Source organism: Hipposideros armiger, unplaced genomic scaffold (assembly GCF_001890085.2).
Source record: "Hipposideros armiger isolate ML-2016 unplaced genomic scaffold, ASM189008v1 scaffold_150, whole genome shotgun sequence".
Lineage (NCBI taxonomy): Eukaryota > Metazoa > Chordata > Mammalia > Chiroptera > Hipposideridae > Hipposideros > Hipposideros armiger.
In genome coordinates this window covers 1,015,433-1,042,306 of record NW_017731500.1, presented here as the reverse complement: position 1 = coordinate 1,042,306, position 26,874 = coordinate 1,015,433, and the positions used below count along the sequence as shown (strand labels likewise).

Genomic DNA, 26,874 nt, shown 5'->3' with positions numbered 1-26,874 from the left:
GGCTCCGGTCCTCAGCCCCAGCCCTGCCACCGCCGGCGGGCGCGGAGAGAAGCCGCGGGGCCGAGGAGGGGTGTCTGCGCCCTCGTCCACACCCCACGCCCCTATCGCGGCTTTTTCCATCCCTTCCGCCCCACAGGGGGGGCTCGAGCCCCCCGCCCCCCTCCCCCGAAGCTGAGCCCACCCGGACCTCGCAGGGCGCAGGTGTCTGTCGCTGTCGCCTACCTGGGTCCCCAGAGACGCGAGCGCGGGGCATGTACCGCTGCGCTCTCCGCCGAGAGGGCTCCGCACAGCACCCGGGCAATGCGCCCATGTCAGCGCCGGCGTTTGTCTCCCTCTGGCTCGGGCTTCCAGGGCTGGAGCCGCCGGACACTCCCCTTCCAGGCTCCGCCTGCGCTCCCCCCCCGGCCCCCCTCCGCGCTGATGTCACGGCGCCGCCGCAGCCAATGGCCGTTGGGAACCTCAGCCCGGCCGGTTGGCCTCGGTGGTTCAAACCTGAGAGCCGGAGACTTTCGGAGCTCCAGATGGGGTGGCCGGGGCGGGGAGGCCGGCTGGGTCCCGGGCTGGTGGGGCCTCGAGGCGCCTCCGCCTCGCTGCGCTCCCGCCGGACCCCCCAATCCGGGGCCCCCCGAGCCAGGGGCGCCAGTTGCCCCTGGGGTAGGGGAGGCAGCGCGAGGCCCTCCTGAGACTGCTCGCGTGTGGAGCAGGGAGCAGACACCTCCTCCTCCCTGCCGGACCCAGTACCTACCGGAAATGGGACCCCAAGGCGACGGTTGGCGCCCTCAGGGTGGTAGATCCCACCCCAGACTGACTGGGTAACAACGAGAGGGCGGGGAGGAGCCGGCCCCGGGGCCAGCCTCGCGCTGGGTGTGAGAAGGCTTTCGCTGGAGACCCTCCTGTGACCCGGCTTTCCCGTTAGTACCTTTTGCCTGAGTATCCGCTGCCCCACGTGAACCTCAAGGGGGTGAACTCCTGAGTCCCAGGGACTGAATCCTATGAGACGCGGGCCTTGGGTTTGATTCATTTTAGGAGGAATAGCTTCCATTTGTAAAGGATCATCACTAATCAAAGTGAAATATTCCACAGGAGAGTGGACACGGCACAAAGCAAAGCTCCCTTGCTGTTAGTTGCTCCTTTGCCTGCGTTTTCAAGGAAGAGGGGCGGAGGTCGTGGCGGTTTCAGATTTTCCCACCAACTGGCTTTGGAGGAGACCCCTTAGTGGGTCCCTTTCTGCTGGTGGTTTCCCCTCATTGCTGCCAGCTGTAAGCCCTACCTCATTGCAGGTGTCCAGGGTCCCTTCCCTCCTGAAATCGCAGCTCAAGTCTTTTATCTGTTCCAAGAAAGCTTTCCGGATTCTCCCAGGCACCCCCACGCCCCCCACCCACCCCTTCTCTTTCCTTTCATTGAAAACAAATTATTTTGTCTTAGGGCTAGCTGACTGTAATCTGGTCACCTTTTCACAGTACCTCCAGGACAAAATCTATCTCCTGGCTATTCTCCTGCCCATTATGCTCTGCTTTTCAGGCACCCTTCCACAAACATTTAACATCCACTGAGGTTTGCCTGTGGGGACAAAGTTGAGTGAAGCCCCAATCCTGCCCTGAAGAGGCCCACAGTGGACACAGGCTGTGCAGGGAGGAGCTCAGATGTTTCTAGACACTGCTCCCCACTGCACTGCTAGGCCCCTGCAGGGCACCTTGATTGGAAGAAAGTGCTAATTTTCCAGGATGTTTGGAGTCCCAGGCCTGGGGTTTTAGGGTGGCCCCTGCCTCCTAAGAATCCGCTGAGGCCAAGTTTTGCTCCAGCCTTTCAGACCAGAGCTGTCTATTGATAATCAGAGGAAATTAAAATAAAACTTAAAAAAAACTTGACACTTGAATACCTACCTTGAAATTTTTGGCAAGCTCTAAGCCCCTGACTCCGGAGAGGGATTTCAGATCTTAACCGCACCTTTGGTGTAACTTGACCTATAAGCCTTTAGGCCTGGGTAGTGTCTCTGCCTGTCCCAGGTGCTGGGGCCTGCCCTTGGGACTTGGGTGCACATGATCCTTACAGCTGCCTGGGCCTGATCCTGCCCCACCCACCCCAAATTCACACCTCCCAGTGTTTGTTTTCATTGGGCTCTGGGCATTCTAGCTCACGTTATTTTGCTCCAGCCTAAGAGGATCCATTCAATTGCTTAATCCTATTTCCTTATAGAGAAGTTGGAGGCCCCACTCACTCCGGTCTGGTGTTTGCCGTGAAGTATGACCCTTGGCAGATCATTTCATTTTCTGGACTGAGCTGACCTGCAAGGCCCCTTCCCATACAAAAGCTCTATGACTTCTCTCTCTATCCTGAGTTCTGTATCCCTCAATTTTTCCCCCTATGGAGGTTAGTGGAGATGGTCTTGGATGGACACCTCAGGGTGTCACCAGGGCCTGATGTTGGCATAGTTTGGGGTGGAACCTTAGTGCCCTGAGGCCCTCACTGCGCTGGGCTACTCATTCCCACCCTCTTGGCAGAGGCTCTTTCACGCCGTGGTTCCCTGTTCTTGGGAACCACCTGGAGCTCTTTCACAGCAGGCAGCCTCTGCTGAGCAGCCTGGGAAAATACCCAAGATACCAGGCTAGGAGCTCAAGGTAAGGCCCCCGAACACTGCGGGGGGGAAACCCCAGGCTCCAAGTCATAAGTCCCCCTCTGAGGGAGTTTACGCACCAGGGCTCTGGGGCTGCCCGTGCACCTAGGGAGTACAACAGCAGGCGCCCCCATGGGCTCCTTGGGGACAGGGTGGTGTCCAATTGGTGTTTGAATCTCCATTGTGGGTAGGCACATAGTACGTTGGCTAGATGAATGGATTAGCAGTGTCGGAGCCCCCCAACCCTCCCTTCTCCCGGCAACAACCCTAGACTCAAACTGACCTCTGTTTGGTAACCCCCTCAATGAACTCGCTGGGCCATACCCAGGGTCACCCATCCTCCCAGTACTGCAGCTCCCAGGTTCAGGGGGCAGAGGGAGGTGCTGTGTCAGAGGACCCCTGATCGGGGCGGGGGAGATGCTGCTCACCAGGCTGGGGACTCTGGGGGCAGGAGGCAGCAGTAGGGGTGAGCCAGACCTGAAGAAATGATGACATAGGTCAAGGGGTGGTGGCAGAGCAGAGAGGCCACGGAGCTTACTGGAAATGAGTCCAGACATCTCGGTAGGGTGGCCTTGGAGGATTCACTTCATCTGAGTCCTTTCTGTAAGGAGGGTGTGATACTCCAGACCATAGGACGTTACCAGACGGATGGAAGGAGATAAAGCACGTGACCTTGCCTTGTGAACTGTCAAGTCCAGTGTAAGGGACCCTGGTTACTATTTTGTTGTTGCTAAGTCCAACTTTAGGCTTCTGGGTATTGCAGTGGCCCCTCCATCCCTCTGCCAGGGAAAGGACAGATGGCACAGGCACCCCTCGCCTCACTTAGGAGTCCTATCTGTCACTGTTCATCGCCATGTTATTAACGTGTGCCCCTGACCACTGAGTGGGGACATTTCCAGGAAGCTGGGAGATGATACTAAATGTCTTGTTTATCCAGGATGGAGAAAATGATGGGCAAAAAAGATACCACCAGAGCTCTGGGCTCCTCAGAAAAATAGCAGAGACTCCTGCTAAAGACAGTGAGTCTCAGAAACAGGATCCCTAGAAGGAACATTCCATGTGGTCCCCAGATTTCTGAAGCCCAGAGCTTCACCCACCAGTGACCCCGGGACAAGCAAAAGCCAGCATTGCCTTTCAGGAGAGGTCCCCTGTTGGTGCTGTAAGAGCCTGAAGATCCGGATTATGAACACAGGCCCTGGAGTCAGACAATCCTGGGCTGGAATCCCGACTGTCACTATGTGACCTGAAGAAGCCATTTGAGCTCCATGGGGCTCGGTTGTCTCATCTATGAACGGGGACCACGTGGAATTGGTGTGAGGTTGGTGGATAACGCAGGTCAGAGTTCAGCATAGAGCTGGGGCCACACCGAGGGCTTGCCACGTGGACGCCGGCCTGTTTCAAAATTAAGGGGCCAAGGGTGACCTTCTGGAGCAAGTTTTTTGTGAGAGTCCCCCCCCATGGGCACAGAGTGGACCCACACCCGTTAATGTGTCCCAGAATTGAGCTAACAGAAAAAAATGACCCTTAGTATCTGCAAGAGGCAGTCCTGGGCTTCTGATAAAGGAGTCTGTCAGGCTCCGAGGGCTTACCAGAACTTTCTGTCATCGTCTCTGGGGAGGGATGGGCAGAGACCCAGCTCTGTGGGAGGGCATCCCATAATAGCCAGACACCCTCCTGAGCCTCCAGAGAGAGAGAGAGAGAGAGAAAGAAAAGGGACCCGGGGGAAGGAAAGATCTTCTGTGTGTGCTCAGAAAAGGCGTCTCTTCTCCCCTAGAACCTGACTCAGAGGCAAATGTGGTCTGAATAATGAGCACTTGAGAAAACACAAGGTCGCTGTCATTACTTGAGCACTTCGCTGTGGGTGAGGAATTCTGCATCTCAATCCCATGGAGTAGTTGCTATCCTCAATCCCATTCTTCAGATTAAAAACAGGAAAGGCTAAATAACTTGCTCAAGGTTACACAGCTAACTAAGTCCAGGCCCTGGACTAGAAAATCCTGAGAGGTCAGGCTTCGGAGCCCACAGGTCTAGCCACAAAGCCATGAGATTGCAGGAAAGGAAACAGGTTCTAGATGAAGTGTGGGTGATCTTGCTACCCTACTGAGCCATGGTGGGCAAGGGGAGGTTGCTAGGGAAGACGCGCCATCATCTTACCAAGCAGACAGACTCCTATCTGCCCAGAAAGGTTCTACAGCATTTTAATGAGAACAGACACACCCCACTTCAGGGCAGTTGTTAGAAGGCCACAGTAATGTCCCCCTTTGTCTTCGTCACCCCACCTTCCCCAGCCCACATCCACACCAAAGACCCCAATTAAATCCCTTCCTGGAGCTCAGTGCATGGCCTGGGGTGAAGAGAAGGAAGACTGGAGCTGAAGGCATCACTCAGCATCCTCTCCATCCCAATGTGATGTGACACATCCGCCCAGATGTTCCAAGCGCTTAAAGGAACAGCGCCCTCAAATCAGCAGGTTCTTGTGCCTGTGGATTTTGTTGTTGGGGGGTGTTCCCATGGCCTTTCCTCCCTTTGCACAGAACCCCCTCAAATCCCAGGCCCTTGGGTTGAACATCTGATGTCTGTGTACTTCTGTCTGACCTTGGGGTTTCCCTACACTTTCCTAGCCCTCTGGGCTCCGCTGGAAGAAAGGCCTTTGAGAGGTATCTGCCTTGTCCCCTGACTAGCCAAATCTGCTCCCACTTTCACGCCAATGGGATTGTGTCTTGAGCCCATGGCTGTAAAGAAGGGCTGAGAATGGAGAAGGGCCTGGCATTTCTGTTCCTTCTCGTGTGGGGAGAATGAAGAGGTAAAGGAAAACGTGTCTGTGGGCTGGGTGTAATTGTCAAAGCTCATCACGGTGGCTAGAGTTTGTCTGCTCCAGAGTTTTTGGTTTCCTAAGTGCTGCTTGTGTGTTTGTGTGTCTACATATGTGTGTGTGTGTCCTTCCTCTGCTCCTGCAAAGCCTTTGAGTCATAACAATAAACGCATCCTAGCCTGATGTCAAGGCTAATTTACACTTCCCCAGCTTGATGGCTTGATGCCTCCGGATGCTAGCTTTCTCCTCTCCCCAAGCCCCTTGTCGTCTCCACAAGCCAGTTGCTCTCCAGAAAGCCATTGTGGGTGAAGGCCAAAGACACGTTAGGTCAGCTAGCAAGGAGGAGTCAGTTTCAGGCAGCAGATTGCCTCGGGCCCAGATCAGAGCAGTTTCCGAGAAGCAAGTGAGGTCCTGGCTGAGTGGCGTCCAGGGAGACCTCCAGCAAAGCAAAATTTTGCTCGTCCAAGACTACCAGAAGGTAACAAGAAAACAAGCTGGGGCAAGGAGGCTTATAGGCCTCGAAATTGAATCTATAATAATTACATGGAAATTTACAGAAGAGAATGTTTCCCCTTCTTTTTGAGCAAATAGTTGGGCAAATCGGCTGTGGTCACAGGCCCCTCCTTACCAGGTTCAAGGGGGAGGGAACACTGATTCTGCCTTTGGAAGGTAGATGTGTCAAAGTGACATTTATAAGAAGAGCACATGAGACGGGATATGCTGCTGCAATCATTTTGGAAAGCTACCATCTGCCACAACAATGCTTACAATATATTTTTTTTAGTTGCTAATATTTAAGCACAGGGTGACTTACATCCCTTTGGGTTTCTGGCTCTTGAAGAACCAGAACCCGGCAACACGGGGCCCTCATCTCCCCATGATGAGAGCTGCTGCCCTTTTCAGGAGGTGACCCACTGCCTGCACCTTTCTCTCCTGGGATCCAGTGTCAGCTGCCATCTAGTCACTGTGCAGAGCTAGGGTTTCCCTTGTACCCACCTGCTTCTCTCCTGTATGTCCTCACTGCCCATTCTTGGGGGTCTGAGGGTGCCCCCGGGGCCGGCCGTGCAGAGGCAGCTCCTTGAGGCAGAACCCCAGGAACTCCCCTCAGATGAAGTCATGGTGTCATGATCAGAACTCCACCCCCACCCCAAGAGCTGACAGAGGCACCGAAATGAGCTGCCCTCTGATTCACAGCCCCAGCATCTCGAGGACTGGTCTAGGCAGGAGGCCGCGGCCGGACAAGCACAGGCAGCTGGCTGATTATGGAGGGCAGGGTGAGGTGGGGGTGGGGAGGCAAGCTGGAAAACTGCAAACAGATGTGGTCAGAGCCACCCTCGCCGGGCCCCACCGGCCCACCGCACTCCTCTGCACCGCCCCCACGGATCTCCTTCCAAGAAGTGACATGGGGGCTACTTCTGAGGTGGCGTCCCTGACTTCCTGCCATTCTCATCCATGCGAGTCTTCTAGAGTCTTCCCGGATCTTCCCTGCTACTGGCCCAAACCCTTTACAGCACATGCCTCTAAAGTAAACAATGACCAGATGTCCATCTCATCCCCAGAGCCTTGAACTCGAGCAATGATTTTCTTCTCAGAAGAGACAGTGACACAGACACAGTCCAGGACCTGAAGCCAGGGGAGGGGTCCTAGCTCCAGGCCTCCCACTGGAGCACGGCCAGGCCCCTTCACCCTGAGGAGTGGGTAGCGAGCGCCAAGCACTTTTCAAGCTGGGCCCCAGGCACTGGGGATATCACTGGAGACCCTGGCCCCGTCACCTCCGGCAGGTTACTTTGGGCTCTCTTTATTTCCGCTTCCGCCTTTGTAACAGTGAATAAATTAATTGGTGCAAAATGCTTAGGAAAGTGTCTGGCTGAGTGAGAGCTGCCATTCAGAGGCACATAGGTACAGGTGTCCTTGATGGTGTTTGGGTTCCCTCCACAGAGCCTTGTTTTGCTGGCGGGTCCTAGTAGAAGTTGTGGGATGCGGAACCTTGTCTCGAGAGGGTGTGCGGTCCTGGGCACCTAGAGAGTAGCCTGTCAGGCCTCACCACGTCCCAGGCACAGCGCCCGGCCCATCCACACGCAGGCTCACTGCACCCCTTCTGCTCCCCAGCTGTTCTCCCGACCCCCTGCACTTACCCAGCGACAGCCACAGAGGGAGAGAGGCCCCCAGAGTACTTACTGGTCACCAGCATCTGTGATTAATATTTTGCAGGTTGGTGGTGGGTGAGGGGTTTTTCCTGACCCTCAGGGAAGGACTTTTGTTTGGCTCCTAGTGAGAGGTGGAAACAATTTAAGAAGAAGGGAGGCTGGGGGGAGAAACAGGGAAACAAGCATCCCATAGTTGCCGATTTAATTCGGGGCTGGCTGGCACTTTTCTACAGAAATCTAAGACCGGGAGGGGCCTGGTCCTGGGATCCCGCCAGCCTCTGAGAGTCTAGTGAACGTCAACTCCCAGAGATCAGAGATGCACATTGGCTCTGCAAGCAGAGTTTATTACTCGTTCTCTAAGGCTGCCATAACCAATTACTGTACAGTGGGTGGCTGAAACCAACAAAAATGTATTCTCTCCCAGTTCTGGACGCTAGAAGTCCAATATCAAGGTGTGGGCAGGTCCACGCGCCCTCCAAAGGCTCCAGGGCCAAATCCTGCCTTGCCTGTTCCAGTTTCTGGGCGCTGAGGCAGTCCTTGGCCTTCCTTGGCTTGTAGCTGCATCACTCCAGTCTCTGCCTCCGTCTTCACACGGCCTTCTCTTCTCTGTGTGTCTCTCTGTCCTCTCTTCTCCTTCTAAGGACACCAGTCACGGGTGTAGGGCCCAGTCTAATGCAGTATGACCTCACCTTAACTAATCACACCTGTGAGGACCCCACTTCCAAATAAGGTCACATTCTGAGGTTTCAGGTGAGGGTGAATTTTAGGGGACACCACTCAACCTCTTACAGTTCCCTATGAACTACCTTGTGGGGGTGGGGGTCACTCCAGAGCCCTATAGAAGTTCCCGCAAGCATAGACTTGACCGGAAGCCACTTTAGACCACGGGGCAGCAAACTCTGCATCTTGTTGGGTGGCCCTTGAGCTAAGAATGATCTTTAAATGATTCATTTTAAAACGATTCAGAAAAAATAAAAACCAGAACGATATCTCCCTACAGGTGAAAATTATATAAAATTCTAATTCCAGTGCCCATAAAAAACCAGCCATACACATTCATTTATGTATTGTCTTTGGCTGCTTCCTCACCAGGACAGAAGGCTACATAGAGACGGTAGCCGGAAAAGCCTGAATTAGTTACTATCTGGCCCTTTAGGGAGGTTTGCCCAACCGTGTAGATACCATTGCCTGAAATGATGTTTCCTGCCTGGCCTGTGCCTCCCCAAGGGCCCAGGTCCCCTCCTCCAGGTCCAGCAGTGTCTGAACCCTGGGCGAAGGCTGTGCGGTGGTTCCACGGGGGATGGGGGCGGTGAGTGGAGCCCGCCAGGCCTGGGGTCCCATCCCAGCTCTGGCACTTACCTGGCAGGTCTCTTCACCTGTGCACTTCAGGTGTCCTTATCTGTTCAATGGAGGAAAACGTGAAATTCCTGTATTGTGGGCCTGCCCTGGGGATTAACCAAGCTGTGTAAAAGGCCTTCAGCACAGAGCCCGGCCAACACACGTCAGCTGCTCTCATTGTTGTCTTGAGGCTCCAGCTGACACAGGAGGCTGCAGGCCACAGGAAGTCAACAACCTTTTAAATTCTCTCCTATGCTAGAAAATCCTGCCTGTTCTGGTGGAAGCCCCAGCAAGCCTCTTTGGGTCTAATTCCATTCTTTACCAACATCGAGAAAAGAGACTAAGAGAAGCACCAATCAGCCTTGGGTGTAAGAGTGGAACTTTCCATAGAACAAACATGAGAAGACACAGGTGAGCGCCACCGTGGGCCCGGTGACCCGCCTGTCCACGCCTCACCTTGCTGTTTGCCCCCCTGGGGAGGCTGGCCTGTATGGACCGCATTCCAGTGACGTCTGACCCCCCGCTGGGCTTGGATGAAGGCGCCTAGGCAAGAGGCTGGAGGACAAAACCGGAGGCAGATCAGTGGGGAGGGGGTGCTGCTCCCCGACCTGCTGCTGTGGGGTATCACGGTGTCTGTCCAGCCTTCTCTGCCTGCAGGCTCCAGTAGCCTCCTCCTCCATCGGCCATGTCAGACCTGGGTGCTAATGGCACCCAGCTGTCCTTGACTTGACCACAGCATGGGGAGTGTCCTTATAAAACGCTCCTCGAATGATCCTAATTTCAGTGTACTGTTGCCTTCCAGCATGATGGGTATCCTGTCATAAAAAAGGCCGGTTTTGCTCTCCTGGCCTCCAAACCTCCCCCGCCCCTCAAAAATGTCTAAGATTCAGAAGGTTTTTTTGAGATGATGTCCAGCTAGGAAAAGTCCTGAGGCAGGCAGAGCACGACTCAGTAAGGACTGGAAGTGGGGACTGATGGAGACGCAATTGTGCCCAGAGCCAGAAGCTCTTGGATGATTCTACAGAAGTGGCATTTTATCCACAAACAATAGCGATAATCCCTTACATGTGTAGAGTGGTGCATGATTTACAAATTATGTTCACACGTAATCGCTTTTCTAGTAGCCACACACTCTTTGGCGAGGGACACAGAGAGGTTTTCAGCATCCCCATTTGGTGGAGGAGGAAATCAAGGTTCTGAAAGTTTGGCAGGAGCCCCCACCTCTGGTGTAGAATTAGGGTTTGGCCCAGGGGGCCGATTTAGCAAATAAAAATGGAAAGATGTCCGGTTTAATTTCAATTTCAGATAACAAATACTATTTTAGGATACATAGGTCCCGTGCAAAACTCGGTTTGTATTTTATCTGGCAACCCTACCTTCAACCCAGGCTTCCTCTGCCCAAGAACTGTGTTTTCTGCTGTTTCAGTTATGCTGACCAACAAGATTCCTGAAGTCTAGCACCAGCGCCATGTCCCCCAAGTTTCTACCAGATGTGACAAACAATCGGTCAGTCTGGGGGACTGGGAGTGGAGATTGGGGGCAGGTGCTTTAGATGGAAGACGGGTTTCTTGTTTTCTTCAGCGACTTTATTAATAAGCCTCTCTCCAGAAGAGTGTAGGCAAGGCAGTGTCCTCCAGACACTAGTGTGTGTCCCAGAGCCCTTGGTAGGGAGCACTGGGCCGAGGACAGCATGCGGCAGGACGTAGGGTCTGAGAAAGCAAAATGAGCTTCCCTCTGAATTTGGGGTCACAGTATCCCACCCTGGCTGAGGTGGAACTGAGCAGGAGAATCTGACTTGCTGGTTCTTCCATGCCACCTCCCAGTGACAAATCACAGCTTGTGCCCAGGAGATGGTCCCTTTAGTTCTCCAAGACCTTCAATATGGCAGTCCCAGGTCCATCAGTAGGGGGACCAGATAATGTATTGACCGGAGTGAAAGGTAGCATTATTAATAATTACACTGGGACAATAGGTGTCACCTATGGTGACCCTAGTCATCAGCCACTTTATCTGGGCCCCACACGGAGCTGTTGAGCAGATCTCAAACCCTGCAAGATCCTGTGGCTACAGAGGGGTGGGTGCCGCCAGCCCAGCCCCCGCCCCAGTACGATCGGTATTACATTGGGCCCATGTCCATGCAACAGCCTTCAGAGCAGAGTCCAGGGCGTCACGGCCAAGGGTGTCACTGCATCCAGATCTTCTGGAGCAATGCGTGGTGCTGTTTGGGCTTTGACCCCATGCCCTCTGGGGTAACCTGGCCCTGGCAGAAGCCCTGGGTAAGTAGGAATAAGCCCCAACTCACAGGGATTTGTTGACTTGGACAGTCAACATTGGGAGGAAAGGGAACCAAACACTATTTAGTTATTTTCATTCCCATGGTGCCGTGTAGCTGCTGAGCAATTGGCTCTGTACAGCCCACATGGGAAGTACTAAGGTCCCCTGGATTTCCTCCGAGCCTCTCAGGGCCAGCATCCAAGAAGGGTGGTTGCAAAATGTGCTGGGAGCCCGGTGGCAGGTGGTAGGGGCAGCTCATCTTGAGTCTGATGGAGCCCATTGACCAGACCAAGCTGGAGCCTGACTGCTCAGGCCCACCCAAGGTTCATCTCCCCTTCTTACACTGCACAGTGACAGAACCTCCTCCCTAAACTCCAGAACCAGCTGCTTCCTCCCTGCCACAAGCTATTGATCAATGGAACATCAAAAAGAAAAATAGGGGTCGCCTTCCTCATCTGTTGACTCCAGCCAAGTCCGATTGCCAAAGTGCTTTGCCATCAAGATCGGGGAAACCAGAAAAGAAAGCAGCTTTGATGGTTCTGGACTTGCCTTCCATGTGCGGGACAGAGAAACTGGGATGGAAGTGGGTATGGGGGGGTTGTCAGGAGAGAACCCCTCTGGAGGTCACGTCTGTCTGAAAGTCCCCCCCCCACCCCTATTCTTTGTTCCATGAATCTGATACTGAAAAAGGCAGATGGATATTGCACCCATTCCACAGATGAGGTAGTGGAGGCTGGTAGAAGTCGAACTCAAGTTCCAGTTCAAGCTGGAATTTTGCTCCTTTTGGTTAGTCTTGCCAACCAAAAGTGCCTTTCCCATTTAGTAACTCTGGGAGCTTTAAGAAAAGAAACTCCACTGAATTCTGAGAGGCCTCCTTGATGTTTTCCAGCTGAGGTTACCTTTTCTCAGTGGAAAGAAGTACTGTGTATAATCCAAACCAGCGCATGATATCACACCACGTCGCCTTGGCTTTGAAAACCTTCTTCCTTTCCCAACCTCCTTCCTTCTTAGCAGATTTACCTTCCCCATTTTTTTCCCTTTTGGTGCAGACATTGTCTCCCCCCCCCCCCCCCCAGTTTATATGACTGATAATGGAGCTGGCGACAGCCAAAGTCCATGCCCACTGGCCACAGTTAGGGCCGGCCAGTCTGGGATTAGAAATGAATGGGGAGATTGGAATTAAAGAAAGCTATGAGAGTCTCCCAGTCTGGAACAAACTAGCTTCGACCACCGGAAAGACATGCCTTTGGTGGTCAAAGCCCTTCCTTTCAAATCTCATTATTTCATTGGATCTTTCCATTGATCTGATTGGTGGTCGATTACTCACAGTTTGCAAGTTACCATTCTAGAACCCGAACCCACTCTTCTGGGAGTTGCAGCTTACGTGTGGGTTGGGCTCCAAATTATGTGTGGTGTAAAGATTATATGTGTAGTCAAAATTACCCTTGCAGATCCCTTAAGCACCTTGAAAATCGGCCATAAAGTACAGAGTGCACAGTTTGTACTGCAATATATACAGGAGAAGCTCTCTTATCTGACCTCCACTTAACCAACCGGCCACATTAAATGATTCTCTATATTCCTTCTGCGAACGGTTAAACGCCCATAGTCCCTGAGTACTGAAGGCTCAGAGCCCGTACACTTCTGCTTCTGCCGAATCGAGTTGGATGTTTACAAAGAGTCCGTTATCACTGTTCCCAAACTTGTTTGTGCCAGCTGTACTTTTTATAGTAATCGCACAATTTAATTAAGTATGAAGTTGTACTTTTTATAGTAATTGCACAATTTAATTAAGTATGATGTAAGTGGCTAAGATAAGAATGCAAAAGAATGGTTACTTCTTTGAAAATTACATCGAATGCTTTAGAAAAGGAGTAAGTTGCAAAAATAAAAGAGCGCCTTGTATTAGTCATGGACAAGAACTGTAAACTATTAGGAAAAAAATAATAAAATCTGGGATTTTGCTCTTATAGCAGTCCATAATTTGTACTCTGGTAAATTTGTACTCTGGTAAATTGAGGTGCTCCGTATTCCTCTGTCTCAAATTTGGGGGGCAGCAGTCTGTCCTATGCCTTTTCTTCTCTGATGGAGCTGAGAAGAGTTACCATATTCCCCCATGTATAAGATGCACACTTCTTCGAAAAATTTGGGGTCTAAAAACTGGATGCGTCTTATACAGTGGTTGTAGATTTTTTTACTTGCATTTCCTGCTTTTTTGCGCTTGTTGTCTTTGCGCTCATTGTTTCAGATTTGTTACCGGTATATTACGGTAAGGTTACATTTTGCCACGTTCTGCCCAGAAATGGCTCAGAAAAGATTTTCGTATAGTGCTGAATACAAGTTAAAAGTGATCCAGTTTGCAAAAGTGAATGGAAATCGTGCTGCTGAACGTTGAGAAAACAATCCCAGACTACAAGAAGAAGAAACCCTCCTGGAAACGCCACAGCAGAAGGTGGCCATGAGAGGCAATATATGAAGACAGTGATTCGTCATCAGACACATATAAGGACAAGCTAACGGTTGGGAGCTTTGACAGTGACGAGGAGTTGTATGAATTTTATGATGAATAAAACTTGAGTTCAATAACTTTATGTAATACATTTTTTTTTCAAATTTCAGGCCCAAAATTAAGGTGCATCTTATACATGGGAGCGTATTATACATGGGGAAATACGGTAGTTGTTTTTTCAGCATCTTCAGCTTTTTACTTTCTCTTAAGGTGGACCGGCAACTTCCAAGCTCCTTGCATGCAGAACTGGAAACCGGCAGCCTTCAATTCCTAGTTTCTATACATATTTGCTATACTTTAAAGAGATCGAAACTGGAATTCGCTGATGATGCATTAGAGCTGTGGTTTATGTAAGACAACAGGGAACTCTATACAGGGAGCCCATTCTCAGAAAAAGAAAAATACTTTTTTCTTTTTTTTAATGGCCCAGCGGTTCTCAACCTGTGGGTTGCGACCCCTTTGGGGGTTGAATGACCCTCTCACAGGGGTCGCCTAAGACCATCGGAAAACAAAAAGATATTTACATTACGATTCGTAACAGTAGCAAAATTACAGTTATAGAGTAGCAACGAAAATAACTTTATGGTTGGGGGTCACCACAACATGAGGAACTAACTGTATTAAGGGGTTGTGGCATTAGGAAGGCTGAGAACCGCTGCGTATGGCCCAACATTAACAGGTTGGTGAGTGAATTTACATTAGTGAGTTGTAAGTAAAGATAGTGTATTGTGTGTGTGTGTATTTAAAACTCCCTGCTTTAATTATGTTTTGATTCTACAGAGCAGCCTGTGTGAATCAAGTCTGATGTACTTACATAGACAACGAAGCAAACCATGTGAATGCAGTACACTCGCTGAGCGGCATTCCATATACTATTGAACTCACCTTTCCTCCACTCTCATCTGATCCATCTAACTTAATTTATGCGAGCTAAATGTGGTAGTACGGGACACCACTGCACTCATAAATTCAGAGTCAAGCCTCAGCTCTAAACCTGGGTGGATTAACTAGGTTACAGCCACCAAATACCACCGTGGTTCTTACGGCATGAAGACCCCTAGGGCCTGGGGTGCTGGCTTTGTAGAAATGAAAATGAAAATGGGCAAGGAACCTGCCTTAACATATCAGAGAGGCAGCTCATATGTCCCGAGAGCTGGACGGCTTTAGTACAAATCCTGGCTTTTCGAATTCTCAGGGGCAAGCCATTTACGTTTTCCCTCATCCAGCGTCCCTCCTAGGGGGTTGTCACAAGGATTTTATGAGTTAATCCATGTAAAGTCATTAGAACACTGCCTGGCACAGGGCGAACGCCCTACAAGTGTTAGCAATTGCTGTTACTATTATTATTAATCATTACCATTTTGCCTCTAATGTGGCATAATCTGAGAGGCTCTTATCCTAAGAGTGTAAAATAAAGAAAATAGTCCATTTTACTTAAACGTACAGATGTCCACTTACCTAGGCATTAAGAAATCAAATAAGTTGGACTCTTGACTCTTGTCTGCAAAAGCACAGAACGGCTAAAAATGGGTGTTTAGGGAGCAGGTTGCTTGAGGATGATATGGGGGTGGAGGGGGTCCTCATTTACCTTCCAGGGAGAATAAATGTTGCTTCAGAACTCCAAAAAAAAAAAGTTTATTTATAAAATACTGACAAGTTTGACAGGACATGGGACTTCTCGTGGTATATATTTCAAATCAGATTCTTCCTTACCTTTCATTTAAAAAATAAACCTGCTAACAAGCTATATGACATATAGATATATATATATATTTTCTTACAGATAGACACCTGCCATAATGAATACTCTCCCCATAATTTTTCATTATATCTTTTAAATCAAAAAATAAAGATTTGTGTTGGTTTTTGTTTTTGGAGTCCATGAGTAAAGAAAGGTAACGCATTTAAATGCTTTTGGTTATTCTTACAGAAACAAATGGAAGGGGGGGGGTCCCAAGAGGGCACCTGTGCTCAGGGCGGTGGTCAGGGGTGCACTGGGCAGGACCACACAGAGGCACTCAGGAGCCAGCGGCTGCTGCTCAGATGGCATCACCTCCCCGCTCCTGGCCTCCAGCCCCTCCCCCAGTGCGGGCACCATGGGAAGGTGAGGGAATGCCCAGGGTGGGCTATGTGGCGGCTCTGGCACCTTTAAAAGCATGGCCCAGGGAGGTGTGGCCAGAGACAGAAGACCTTGAGGCAGTGTGTGCTGTCTCCTCTGGATCACGGCAGTGTCAGGTGAGGGACAGAAGGACAGGCAGCCTGGGTTTGCAAACTCCCTGGAGCCCTGAGAGGGAGGTGCTTCTGGAACTCAGAGCAGCTTTTTGGTTCATCTTGCAGTCTGGGTTCGGAGCTAATGGGAACCTGGAGGCATGGCTAGGATGGGGAAGAGGAACCCTGATGTGCCAAGTGTGAGCTGCTGGGTGCAACAACAGGAGATTTCCCAAGGCCAGAGCCAGGCAAAGCCAGAGGTGCCAGGTGGCCAGTGTCCTGCTGTGAACCTGCTTCGGATGGAGTCCCATGGACAGGGGTCTTGGCATCACTGGCCCAGGAAACCTCCCTGTTACCCATGGGCAGTGCCCACCACACCATCCCCATGCAGCCAGGTGTCTGGATGGGGGTTGGGAGCCTCCACTGCCCCAGCAGATATGTAAACAAAGGCAAAAAGATGTCCTCCCAGAAACCTAGAGTTCCCCAGCTGGAGACCTTGTCTTCCAGGTGTGGCTGGGGCAGTGGAGGCAACATTTCAGATGGGAGGGTAGGGACTAAGGGTGGACTTTCGCCTCGGGCCCAGCCTGCCTTCCTGGGCTCGTCTAAGAGTTCCCTGGTTTGCACAGTGTCCTTGTCCTCTCAGACAGCAGATCCCAGCTGTGGCCCAAGTGGGACTGACTCAGGCTGCCAGTGCCTCACAGAGACAACTTACGCCATCAGAGGGAGTTGCAAGAGCCTCTTCGCTGACACACACGCAATTTGTGTTCTGTGCATATGTATGTGTGTATGTGCGTGAGCCCAGGGTGCCTTTCCGCCTGTACGTGTGTCAGCACGGGTGTGAATGAGGACGTGGGGAGGGGGGGTGAGGGCGAACATTAGCGCACCAGGCAAAGGAAATGTGGCCTCATATGCAACACACATGTGCGCACGCACGCGCCCCCCCCCCACACACACGTTTTTACTCATCCCTGCCTCCCCCCAAAAACTGCCTCAGTGGGCTGGGCTGGAATAATTCCCTAATGCAAACTGGGAACTTCCTTAAATGGTTAAACACACAGCAGATAGGGAAGAGGACCACGCTGTTAAAAAAAAGAGAGAGAGAGAAAGAGAAGATGAAAGAGAAAGCAGCTACGTGATCAGTCGCAGGCAGTTGCAGATGTGCTGTATGGAGATGCCAGATGTGTATGGAAGAGACTCTCAGGCCCGTGTCCCCCTTTGGGGGAACGACTATGCTTCCCTTCCAAGACCGCCTTTGTGGAGACGCTCTGGGCCCCGGAGCCGGGTCAGACTGCTGAGCTGTCTTCCAACTGCCCCTGTACACGGTTCCCAGGGGTCCCGGTGCTTGGGGAGGAGCCCATGGCTGGGTCTGCCCTTTCCTCAGGCCCTCTCTTCCCTTGGCTTGCTCCCCAAATCCTCCACTCTTAGGCCTCTCCCCTAACTGTTCTCCCCACTCTCCAAAATAGGGCACTGCTTCTCCCACTTCTGCCCCCGGGCAGGGCCAGCAGTACCCGTGCTGGGCTCCCCATTGAGCCCTGCCCATTAACGTGCTGGCTGGGTCATCTCTCCAGAAGCTGTGTCCATCCCCAACTGTGGGGGTGCCCAGGGAATTAGATAGAAAGTCTCCCCCTAACCCCTGAATCTGGAAGTCGAGCTAATAGGAAGATGCAGGCCACCAGAGTAGCTTTTTAAACATTCCTTGCAGCAGATTGTGTGTGTGTGAAAGCTTTGCCTCCCATCAGCTATTCCTGTCCCTCGGTCCCATCTGACCGGCTCCTCCCGGCCGGCCTGGCTGTGCATCTCAGGACCTGTGTCCAGTTTGGGCCGGCCCCTCCTCACTCCAGGCACTGGCTAGGCTGAGCCAAGCCTAGAAGACATCACTGGGGGTGGGGATGGTCTTTGACTCTTTGTAAACCTTGTGCTGAGTGGATTGAGCAAACTATGGCGGCTCTGGTCCCTGGACCAGGGACTTGGCCACCCCTCTGGGCTTCTGAGTCCCCGTGCTTAGGAGGAGGGGTGTTTCAGACACAGAGAACTGTGGATCGAGAGTGAAAGGAGCACGGATCTGAGAGTGAGTTCCTGTTTGGCTAGAAGAACCCAAAGGAATTTCTATTGGGGAGGATCCCCCCTCTTTCCCTTGCAAGTGCGTGTGAGAGAGAGAGAGAGAGAGAAAGAGAAGAGAGAAGAGAGAAGAGAGAAGAGAGAAGAGAAGAGAGAGGGAGAGTGGTGTGTCTGATATGGCCATCCCTCTTCCCCGCCTAGCTCACCAGCCCCAGGCAAACTTAATTTCCTTGTCCAAGTAGTTCCCTTTTCTCTCTTCCTTTAAGGAAGGGACGGCTGGTACCTGAATTGGAAAAAAAAACAAGTCACCTTCTTACATTCCTGACTTCCTGCGTTACATCCAATTATCCCAGTGATGTGTGGCCCGTGCCCCTACTCTGTCCCCAAAGTTCTTCTCTCCTCATCTGTGCTCAGAAAGTGACTTCAAGGAAAGGGACAGCTAGGCTCAGTGGCGGGGGTGGCGGGGGAGGGGGGGAGACTCTCGCGCAAGCCTAGGGGCCCTCGTCCTTGGATTCACAAGAAAAAAGCATTATATGTTAGGAACAAGGAGCTAGCTAGGCAAATTCCCATCCTTCAAATGTTTTCCGCTTTGTAAATAAACCAAATGCTTGCAGGGGAAGTTGAGCAAGAAAGGGGGGGCAGTGCAGGGTGAGGAGCAGGGCAGGGGGCCGCAGGGTCATCTGTCCCTGACAGGGACATACGTGGCACTGGTCGGGTGAAGGGAGAGGAGGTGAGTTTCACCCGCAGGGGTGCCCATCCTGGCATAGCATCCCCCCGACAGCGGGCCCAGGGCTCTGGCATATGCCAGAAGGGGGCAGCCAGCTGGATTTCCAGAAGCTTCTTCTCCCTTCAGCCACGCCTGCCTCGCAGCCCTCCAGCCCTTTGCCTTTTCTCTTCCTCTCCTGACCCACTCGTGCCCACCGTGCCCACCGCAGCCCCACCCCCAGCTCCTCCCCTTCCCCCGAGGGCGCAGCAAGCCCTACAGTCTGAAGCTGACCAATCGCTGGCCACACACGTCCTCTGGTGGTTTCCTTCTCCTTCCTTCTCACACCAGCTTTGCTGGCTCTGGAATCTGGAAAAATAAACTCAGGAGGTGAACAGTTGACTTGGTTTCTTGGTGTTTTTGTTTTCTGGCAGGCGGTGCTGCGGGGAGAGGTGGAGGGGGAGTTTGGTGCCATTTTTCTTCTCTTTTTTTTCCTCTTCAGACATCAAACAAATGATGAAAATCCTGCTATGGGAGCCCGGGAGCCAGGGGCAAGGCTGCTGGGGGGGCGGTAGAGGGTGCTCTGCTGACTCGGGGGGTTCGGGGGGTTTTGGGGCGTTGGGGTCCTGCTGGCCTTGGGCCGAAAGAGGCTGCCCTGCTGGGCGCTGCTGCTGTTGGCGACGGTGGTGTGGTCCGGCTCCCCAGAGTCGCTCTCCGTGTAGCTGTACGCCTGGGCCCTCGAGATGCCCTTTTGCTGCCTCCGCCATGAGTTGTAATACGTGGGGTCGCTGATGTAGTGGTTGACAAAAGAGTGGGCCTTCTGGTGGTTCGGGTCAACCTCGTACTCGCTGTCGCTTCCCTGGGAGGACAGAGGTGTGTCAGTGGCCTGGTGGGGACAGGACCGCGGGATCAGGGCTGCGAGGTACACAGTGCTCTGGATCGAAAGTCCATCCGGCCTCTTCCAAGCCCTGGATGGGGTGCCCCTCAGCCCTCCGCACTGCGGGAGGGTACAGTGCCCTCTCATGCCTGCCTTTTGCTTCCTTTATAGCGGATCATGGCACGGAACCATGGATCTTTGACGTAACTCCAAAGATCTCATTTCTAACCTTTTTGTTTTTTGAAAATTGAGGTGAAATTCACATTACTGAAAGGTAACCGTTTTAAAGTGTACGGCTCAGAGGCATTTAGCACACTCACCATGTTGTGCGGCCTCCGCCGCTGTCTGGTCCCAAACATTTTCACCCCGAAGTAAAACTCGGCGCCCATCAAGCAGTCACTTCTCATTCCTTCCCCCCCAGCCGCCTCCTCCCCTTCTCCCCACCGCTGGCAACCACCCATTCACTTCCCGTTTCTACGGTTCTACCCATTTTGGCTATTTCATACAAATGGAATCATCCACTATGTGACTTCTGTGTCTGGTTTCTTTCACTTGGCAGGATGTTTTCGGGCTCGAATTCATCATGCCTTTTAATTTTGGGTATTTCTGATGCTTTGACATCTGGGGCCTTGCTGACCCTGGAGGGACTGCCCTTCCCAGGGCTGGTCAATTCTTAGAGACAGTGAGCAGCCTTTCACAGCCAGAGCTCACACCCCCACGGCCTCCTCTAACGGGCTTTCACACACTGGCCCCCTAATCCCCTGTCCCTAATCACCCAGGGCCAGGTACCAGACAACAGGGGACAGCCCCAGCTACCCAGAGCCCCTGAATTTATTCAAACCAGCCCAAGCCTGCTTCCCCTGCACTGACTTTATTGTGGGAGCGACACTAAAGGCTCCTGCAAGCCCAGGTCTCCTTCCTGCCCCCTCTGCCTCCTGACTCACTGCTGCTTCCCAGTGTGGCCCTGCATGGCCTGCTGTGTCCCCTCTCTTTGGGAACTGTGAGTAACAAACGATCTTTTCAGTAGCCGTCGCCTCCTGTTGGCCTCACCATACCTGAATAATAACAACCCCTACATTTCAAAACAGGGGTTCACAGACATCTACTGAGTTCCTGTCTTGGTGCAGCCGCCGACTTTACTGCATGACTGGGGACAGAGCCAGGCCCAGATTAGAAGCCCTCTGGGGGCTCCTGGCCCTTCACAAACGCCAGTGCTCACCCATGTGTGACCCAAAATGAAAGCCACAGTGATACAATAAGCAGGAGACAAATACCAACAGAGGTTCTGAATTTTCACACGACGACCATCCTGAAGCTTTTAAAAAGAAACAGAACATATTATTCTTAAAATGGTCGGTACTTTGGTGTCCTTGGCACGCACTTCGTCTGCCTATTGGGGAAATCAGCACTAGACAAGAGTCAATCTGGGTTGTAAAATAAAATAACGTTGCGATCTGAACCGTGGAGCTAAAAATATTGTGCGCCCCCCCTCCCCCAGCCCAGGCTCCCAGCAATGTTTTGAGAACTAAGAAGACAGCAGATGGGAACGCCCTTAGAACTCTCTGGAAGAGAGGCACTTCGATTTTAGTGAACAGTACGCTCACAACAAAATACGACTCAGAAGATGGGGTTCAAGTCGCCTCATCTCTGTCCAGCTGATACATGCTTGGAGGCAGTGAGTTAATTCCATCAACCTAAGTAAAACACACTTTGGAAAAACCCAGCAGCAAGGAAACCCAGTGAGCCCAACACCAGTGTGTCTGGGACGATCAGCTGCTTTACAGGTAAACAAGCTGGAGAGCTGACCTTGTCCAAAAGGTGTGAGCTACGAGGCTATGAAACGTATACGTCTCAGAAACTCAAAGTCTTTTATGGCGGCCAGACCCTCAAGAGAAACAGCTACGATGTACATACAGGACTGTAATGATAGCAACTACAGAAACGCTCATCGCGTGACCGTGTTCGATTTTCACACCTCTAGTAGCTGTAGCTACTGTTGCTGCGTGCCTTTCTGCCCAAGGAAATGAATGATCAGCTGGGTTTGAACGGATCTGCCTGATTTTTCCAAAGCCCACACATGCTCTTAACTCCTACACTCCTGCCTAGAGGTCGCAAGGTGGGAATGACAGGCCCTCTCCCCTCCAGTGGGGACAAATACTCCCTAGTCTATCTGCTAATTTATGTCCCCTCCCCCCCCTCCACAGTATCTGCTGCCACCCTCTTCACCACCACCCCCAGCAGATACACCCAGGACCTCAGTATTCTCGCCACTGCCCAAGACAACGGGCAGTCCCTCGCATGTTCTCCCCAGGAAGCAGTGCAACACAATGCAAGCGCCTTTCTTTGCCTACTGCCCAGCTGCCAGCCCAGGAGGGAACAAAGGCTGAACAGGCTGGAGGGCTCCATATGCCAAGAGCAGGGAGGGGGTGGGGAGAGGCTGGCCCAGAGGCGGGAGAAATCGGAGTGGGCTGTGGTGATGCCGGGAGGCAGGAGGCTGGAGGTCCCTCGGGTTCAGGGGCAGCGAGGGTCTGGAGGAGCGGGGGAAGAGAGGGGTGCCCCCCAGTTTTCCCTACAGGTTAGGTCTCTCGATGGCTGGAATAGTTGCTGAGCATCACTGCTAGCAGTTCTGGAACTTGAGCCAGCCCCAAGCCCCAGCCTTCCCAGTGACTGAGGGTCTGGGGTAGGAGGTGACTGTGGTCTGGTGACAATCTGACTCTCCCTCACAGGCCAGGTAAGTTTTGCCCCAGAATCCTTGTCTGTAAGACGGGTAGGTCCCTGCAGCTCGCAGGGTGAAATGAGCTACGCGGGAGAGAATGCCGTGAAAGACATTTGTTGGGGAGAGTGAGGGTGAGCCTGGGTGGAAGGGGGCCTCAAAGCTCCCCAGGAAGAATCAGAAGGGGCCAGGGGGCTGGGGGAAGCTGACTCAGGGCTCAGGCAGCTCCTGCCACCCCCTCATTTCCCTCCCAGAGTGGGGGTGGGGAAGGGGCCTCCCGGGCCCTCCTGGGGGGCCCAGATCCCAAAGCCCATTCACCTAATTATCTCAGTTCCACCAGTTACCATCTGTGGAGCACCCACTGTGTGCCAGACACTCTGTGGGGCAGCCTTCCTCATGGGGGTGAGAAAGGGAGGAGAGGAGCTGGCAGCCAAATGAAGACAGCCTGTGGGCGGGGCAGCGGGTTAGCGTTTGGTCTGCCCCCTCGCCCCCAGCTCTCCAAAGCCAAAGGAGGGGGGTCTTTGCATCCGCGACTGCTCTCCCGCCTCCATCGCCCGTGAACATCTGTTTCTTTTCTGGGTGGGGGTGGGGCGAGGAGAGAAGAAAGCAAGCAAGGGGGGACCAGGGGCTCCCATTCCGGCTTTCAACCCTCACTGGGCCCTCGGTAATTGAATGCAGCTTCCCAGTCACCGGCCCAGCACAAAGGGGGCCTTTCATGGGCAGTCCCGCCAGGCTGCCAGGCAATCAGGCGACTGCTTCGGCTCCTGGGCCTCTTAACAGCTCCTCAAAGCCACTCAATCAGCAATTACCGGAGTCTGGGGAGGGGGCGCGCACACTGCCAGGCCTGGTGATGGGAGCTGGGAGGACCCCGAGAAAAGACAGGAACAAAAGGGAGGGAGCAAAGCTTTTCTGCTCCTTTCTCGAGGCAGGAATTCTTGCACCGGACTCGGCAGGCGATGGGGAGGGTGCCACACAGGCTTGGGGACTGATATTGAGACCCTCAGGCCAGGCAGGATACCCTCCTTTTGCCGATTCTCACAAATCAGGAATGTGTTGTCTCAGGTGACAGGTCACCCCGTGCAGCTCCTTTATTAACGGGAAGATGGAACCTGCCCTCCGCTGTGGTCCCAGGCACTTCCTGCACCCAGGCCAGCCTGAAATCCGGCATGAGTCTGTCCCCTGGATGCCCTTACCCTCGAGGGAGCTGGCGCCCGTCCTGCAGGGGTGGCTGCCTCCTGGAGATTAGAGGTGGGGTGGGGGGATATGCTAAGTGTCTCCCTCACTGGACACCCCCTTGAGGCACAATTGTATCAGGGCTCTGGGCTCTTTGGGCTAAAATAGTTGGGAATTTGCGAATGTGCTTTCAAAAAGTTCAGCTCAGATGCAAGGTCACATATGCTACAAGTCAAGTGACAGTCACTGTGTGCCCTCAGCCATCAGAAATGCCTGTGGTCAGGGGCCTCCCGAGGTCACTGGGGTGTGGTTGGGGTCAGGGTCAGGGCAGGCCTCCCTCCTTGAATCTCCCCTCTGTGCTGGGATGCTGGGTGAGGCCAGGCTGCAGCAGACATGCCCTCAGGGCCAGCAGGACCTGGATTTGAATCCCTACTGCCTGCACTTCTGAGCTCTGTGATCGAGGGGATGTTGCTTGACTTCTCTGAGCCTCAGTTTCTCCGCCTGTTCAGTGGGGATCCTCTCACTTGCACAGAGGGGTGTTAGATGTTAAATGAGAATGTATAAAGCGCAGGCCGTGGCACACAGCAGGTGCCCAATGCGTAGCTTCTCCTCCTCCTCCTCAGGTGCTGTGCTGCCTGTGGTGTGTTTCTAGTTTGGCACAAGCTTGGACTTCCCAGGCCTGCGTGGCTCAGGCTAAAGAGAAGCAGGAGATGGGCCTCCCTGAACCTATTAGACTTGTGGGCCAACCGCAAGGGCACAAGGCAAACAGTGATAAGAGATGGGAGACCCAGCAGAGGGAAGGCGATGACAGACCACCACCACCATGCCAGCCAAACTGCTCCCTTCTCTGTTTACACGTCCTTCCGGGCCCAGATGAAATGCCACCTCCTCCAGGCAACCCTCCGTGATTGTCCAGGAAGATATGATCTCCCCGCCTGGATTTCTCACAGTGCTTTATCTGCCCCTGTACCACAGGAAACAGGAAGCCTTTTGTTCACCACTTTCCTCCTGAAGTTAGTTACCCTGGTGATAAAACTTTAACGAGAAGTGAAAACGTGATTATTTACACAGGCCATCCTCCCGAATAGATCGTCACACGCCCTAAAGTAACATTCATTTACTTTTACATTCAAAAGTGCTTGTCCTTGCTTACGTCTGTAGCCGCCACATGTAAACAGTGCCTAGTACTGTTTAGTGGGCGTGGAACAAATGCTTGTTAAATAAATGCACCGAGGAAGGGATTGTGGATGAAAAAGGGGCCACGTACTAAACCTGACACGCTCAGGGGAGGCCCTCCTGGTGGGCCTTACACACCCCGAGACCAAAGTAACTGCATGGGATGGTCTGAACATACAAATTCCGAACTTAAAAGCGGTCATGGCGGGTCATCACGTCCTAGGCCCGTAGCTTCCTTGAACTTTAACTTTGAAATCGCCCATTGTCTCTGTGCGTCTAAGATAAACATACCTTTGAAATGTCAGAGTGACCTTTGTTTCCAGACCCAGAGCGAGACCACACTGTTATCTGGTTGCCCACATACCATCTCTGAGCTGTGAATATTAACTGTCCTGTACCCACCCATGTGAAAGAAGTGTGTGCCTCTCTGTGTTACTTTGTACCCAATCCCAGAGATTTCCCCCTTTGCTTTCTCCCACCCCCTTAATCTACCACCAGTGGATTCCATGGACCCCTCCTTCTGTCACCTCCTTTGATTCTAATGTTTAAAATAAGCTGTGAAACTGCCGTTCTCCGGAGCATTTTCTCAATCCGTGGAGATTTTGCTTCCCAGCAATTGTCATCAGTTTGGCTCAAAGAAAATCTTACAAGACTTTTTCTAAGGCTGGACATTCTTTTGTTGACAGAATAAGTTCCATGGAGGTCAAATCCAGCGCTTACCCCTCCCAGGTGCCATCCAGGGCCCATCCTGTGTGTGGCGCACAGTAGGTGTGCAGAGGGACTAGTGATGGAGCCTGGCCTCGTGTTGGGGGCTCCCCGACTCGCTCTTTCTGTCTTTACCTGAACACAGCGATAATCCCACCAGGCCTCCCAGGAGTTCTCTGAGGGTGAAGGGGTGCCATTCTCAAAGAACCCTCAGAGGCATTCCTGGCTCCTAGTAAGAGCGCCACAAATGTTCACTGTTATGGTTTGGTGCTCAATAAATACGATTTAAGATCTAACTTGTTCTGTATATTTTCTTGCTTTTCCACATAGGCTTAATTCCATTCTAATGAGCTTACAGGGGCTGCCAGGGTAGCACAAAGAACTGAGGAGCGATTAGAAGAGGCGTGCCATGGCTTGGAATTTCTGTTCCATTGAGATTTTCTTGTGTGCTAAGTTTGGGAGTTTGCTACCAAACTTGGGCTCTTATTTTGAAAATGAAGTTGGAAGGCAGCCATCCTTCAGTTTTAGAAATTCCACCAAACACGCCCTGGGCTCTTTAAGCCTCAGCCTTTGTGTCCCCAGGCCTGGGACCCCCTTCTCCCGCAGCCCTGGAGCAGCGGTCCCCACACCCAGCCCTGTGCCCTCTGGGGAGCACCAGCCCCTCCTCCCTGAAGCCTTCACCACAGCCCGGTTACGGCCTTTCTCACATCGTATCATGCGTGTCTGTTTATAAGTAACATCGACTTCTTGTTTATTACGGCTGGCAGATTTCCACTAAGTTTGGAGAGTGAGTTTTGGGTGGTCTGACTTCGAATATCAACCAGGCAGCATACACAACATTCACTCTCAGAGGACCTGGGGGGAGGGGGACTTCAGAGGACAGGCAGTCACTCTCCAGAACAGCTGACACCGAGGGGCTGGCCTGTGTGGCTGCTGACCCTTAAGGACATGTCCTCGCAGAAACCATCAGGGCAGGAGGACTAACCGTGGCAATCACCATAAACCCCAGGCTGAAAGTCACAACGGAGGGTGCTCCTGAATCCAGACCCTGGTGGACAGTAGAGAGGCTCACAGGATTTACTTATTTGTGTTGGTAACGAGGGCACCAGAGGGAAGCCAGCGGCTCTGTCTCCAGCCTGTCCCCTCCAGCCCACGGGGAGCTCCTGGGAGGCACGACCATGTCTCCATCACATCCCTGTCCTCAGAGGACAGGTTCAGGAAATGAGTGTTGGGAAGTCAGCGTCTGCTCACCCCTTGCACCCACCGGAGCTGCCCTCACTGCCCTGGACAGATACCAACATCCAGGCTGCCTTAGCTGTTAAGGCACAAACGCTGATCTGACCCTGGAGGCACAGAGGAGAGGCCACTGGCTGAAGCAGGCATTACCCTGGAGTTGCAGAATCACACAGCTGTCTGCTTGGGGTCCTCTTGGTGACACTTAGGGGCTCAGGGTGGTGGCTTGTTGCTAACAGGTATGGAAGCCATTCAACATTTGAACAATGTGCCAATGCCCTGGGACTGGGCAACATGGGTGACTGATGGCCGCCCGCTCTCAGGTCTCGCTGGG

The 26,874-nt window shown here is 52.6% G+C and overlaps 2 protein-coding genes across 3 annotated transcripts in view; both read right to left on the bottom strand.

Annotated features, from left to right (window-relative positions):
- The window catches only part of CDC42EP4 (CDC42 effector protein 4), a 35,643-nt gene extending 35,278 nt beyond the window's left edge, over positions 1–365 (bottom strand). Inside the window, exon 1 of the mRNA XM_019650975.1 lies at positions 223–365. The gene's annotated coding sequence lies outside the window, so the exon portion shown is untranslated. The remainder of the gene's footprint in view (positions 1–222) is intronic.
- Positions 366–15,350: 14,985 nt separating this feature from the next.
- LOC109387210 (protein sidekick-2) overlaps positions 15,351–26,874 on the bottom strand; it is an 80,210-nt gene continuing 68,686 nt past the window's right edge. The window contains exon 34 of one of the 2 annotated variants that reach the window (XM_019650961.1): positions 15,351–19,522. In XM_019650961.1, coding sequence (XP_019506506.1) covers positions 19,169–19,522 — 354 coding nt within the window. In that variant the 3' untranslated portion in view covers positions 15,351–19,168. The remainder of the gene's footprint in view (positions 19,523–26,874) is intronic. The other variant, XM_019650962.1, reaches the window with a different exon arrangement.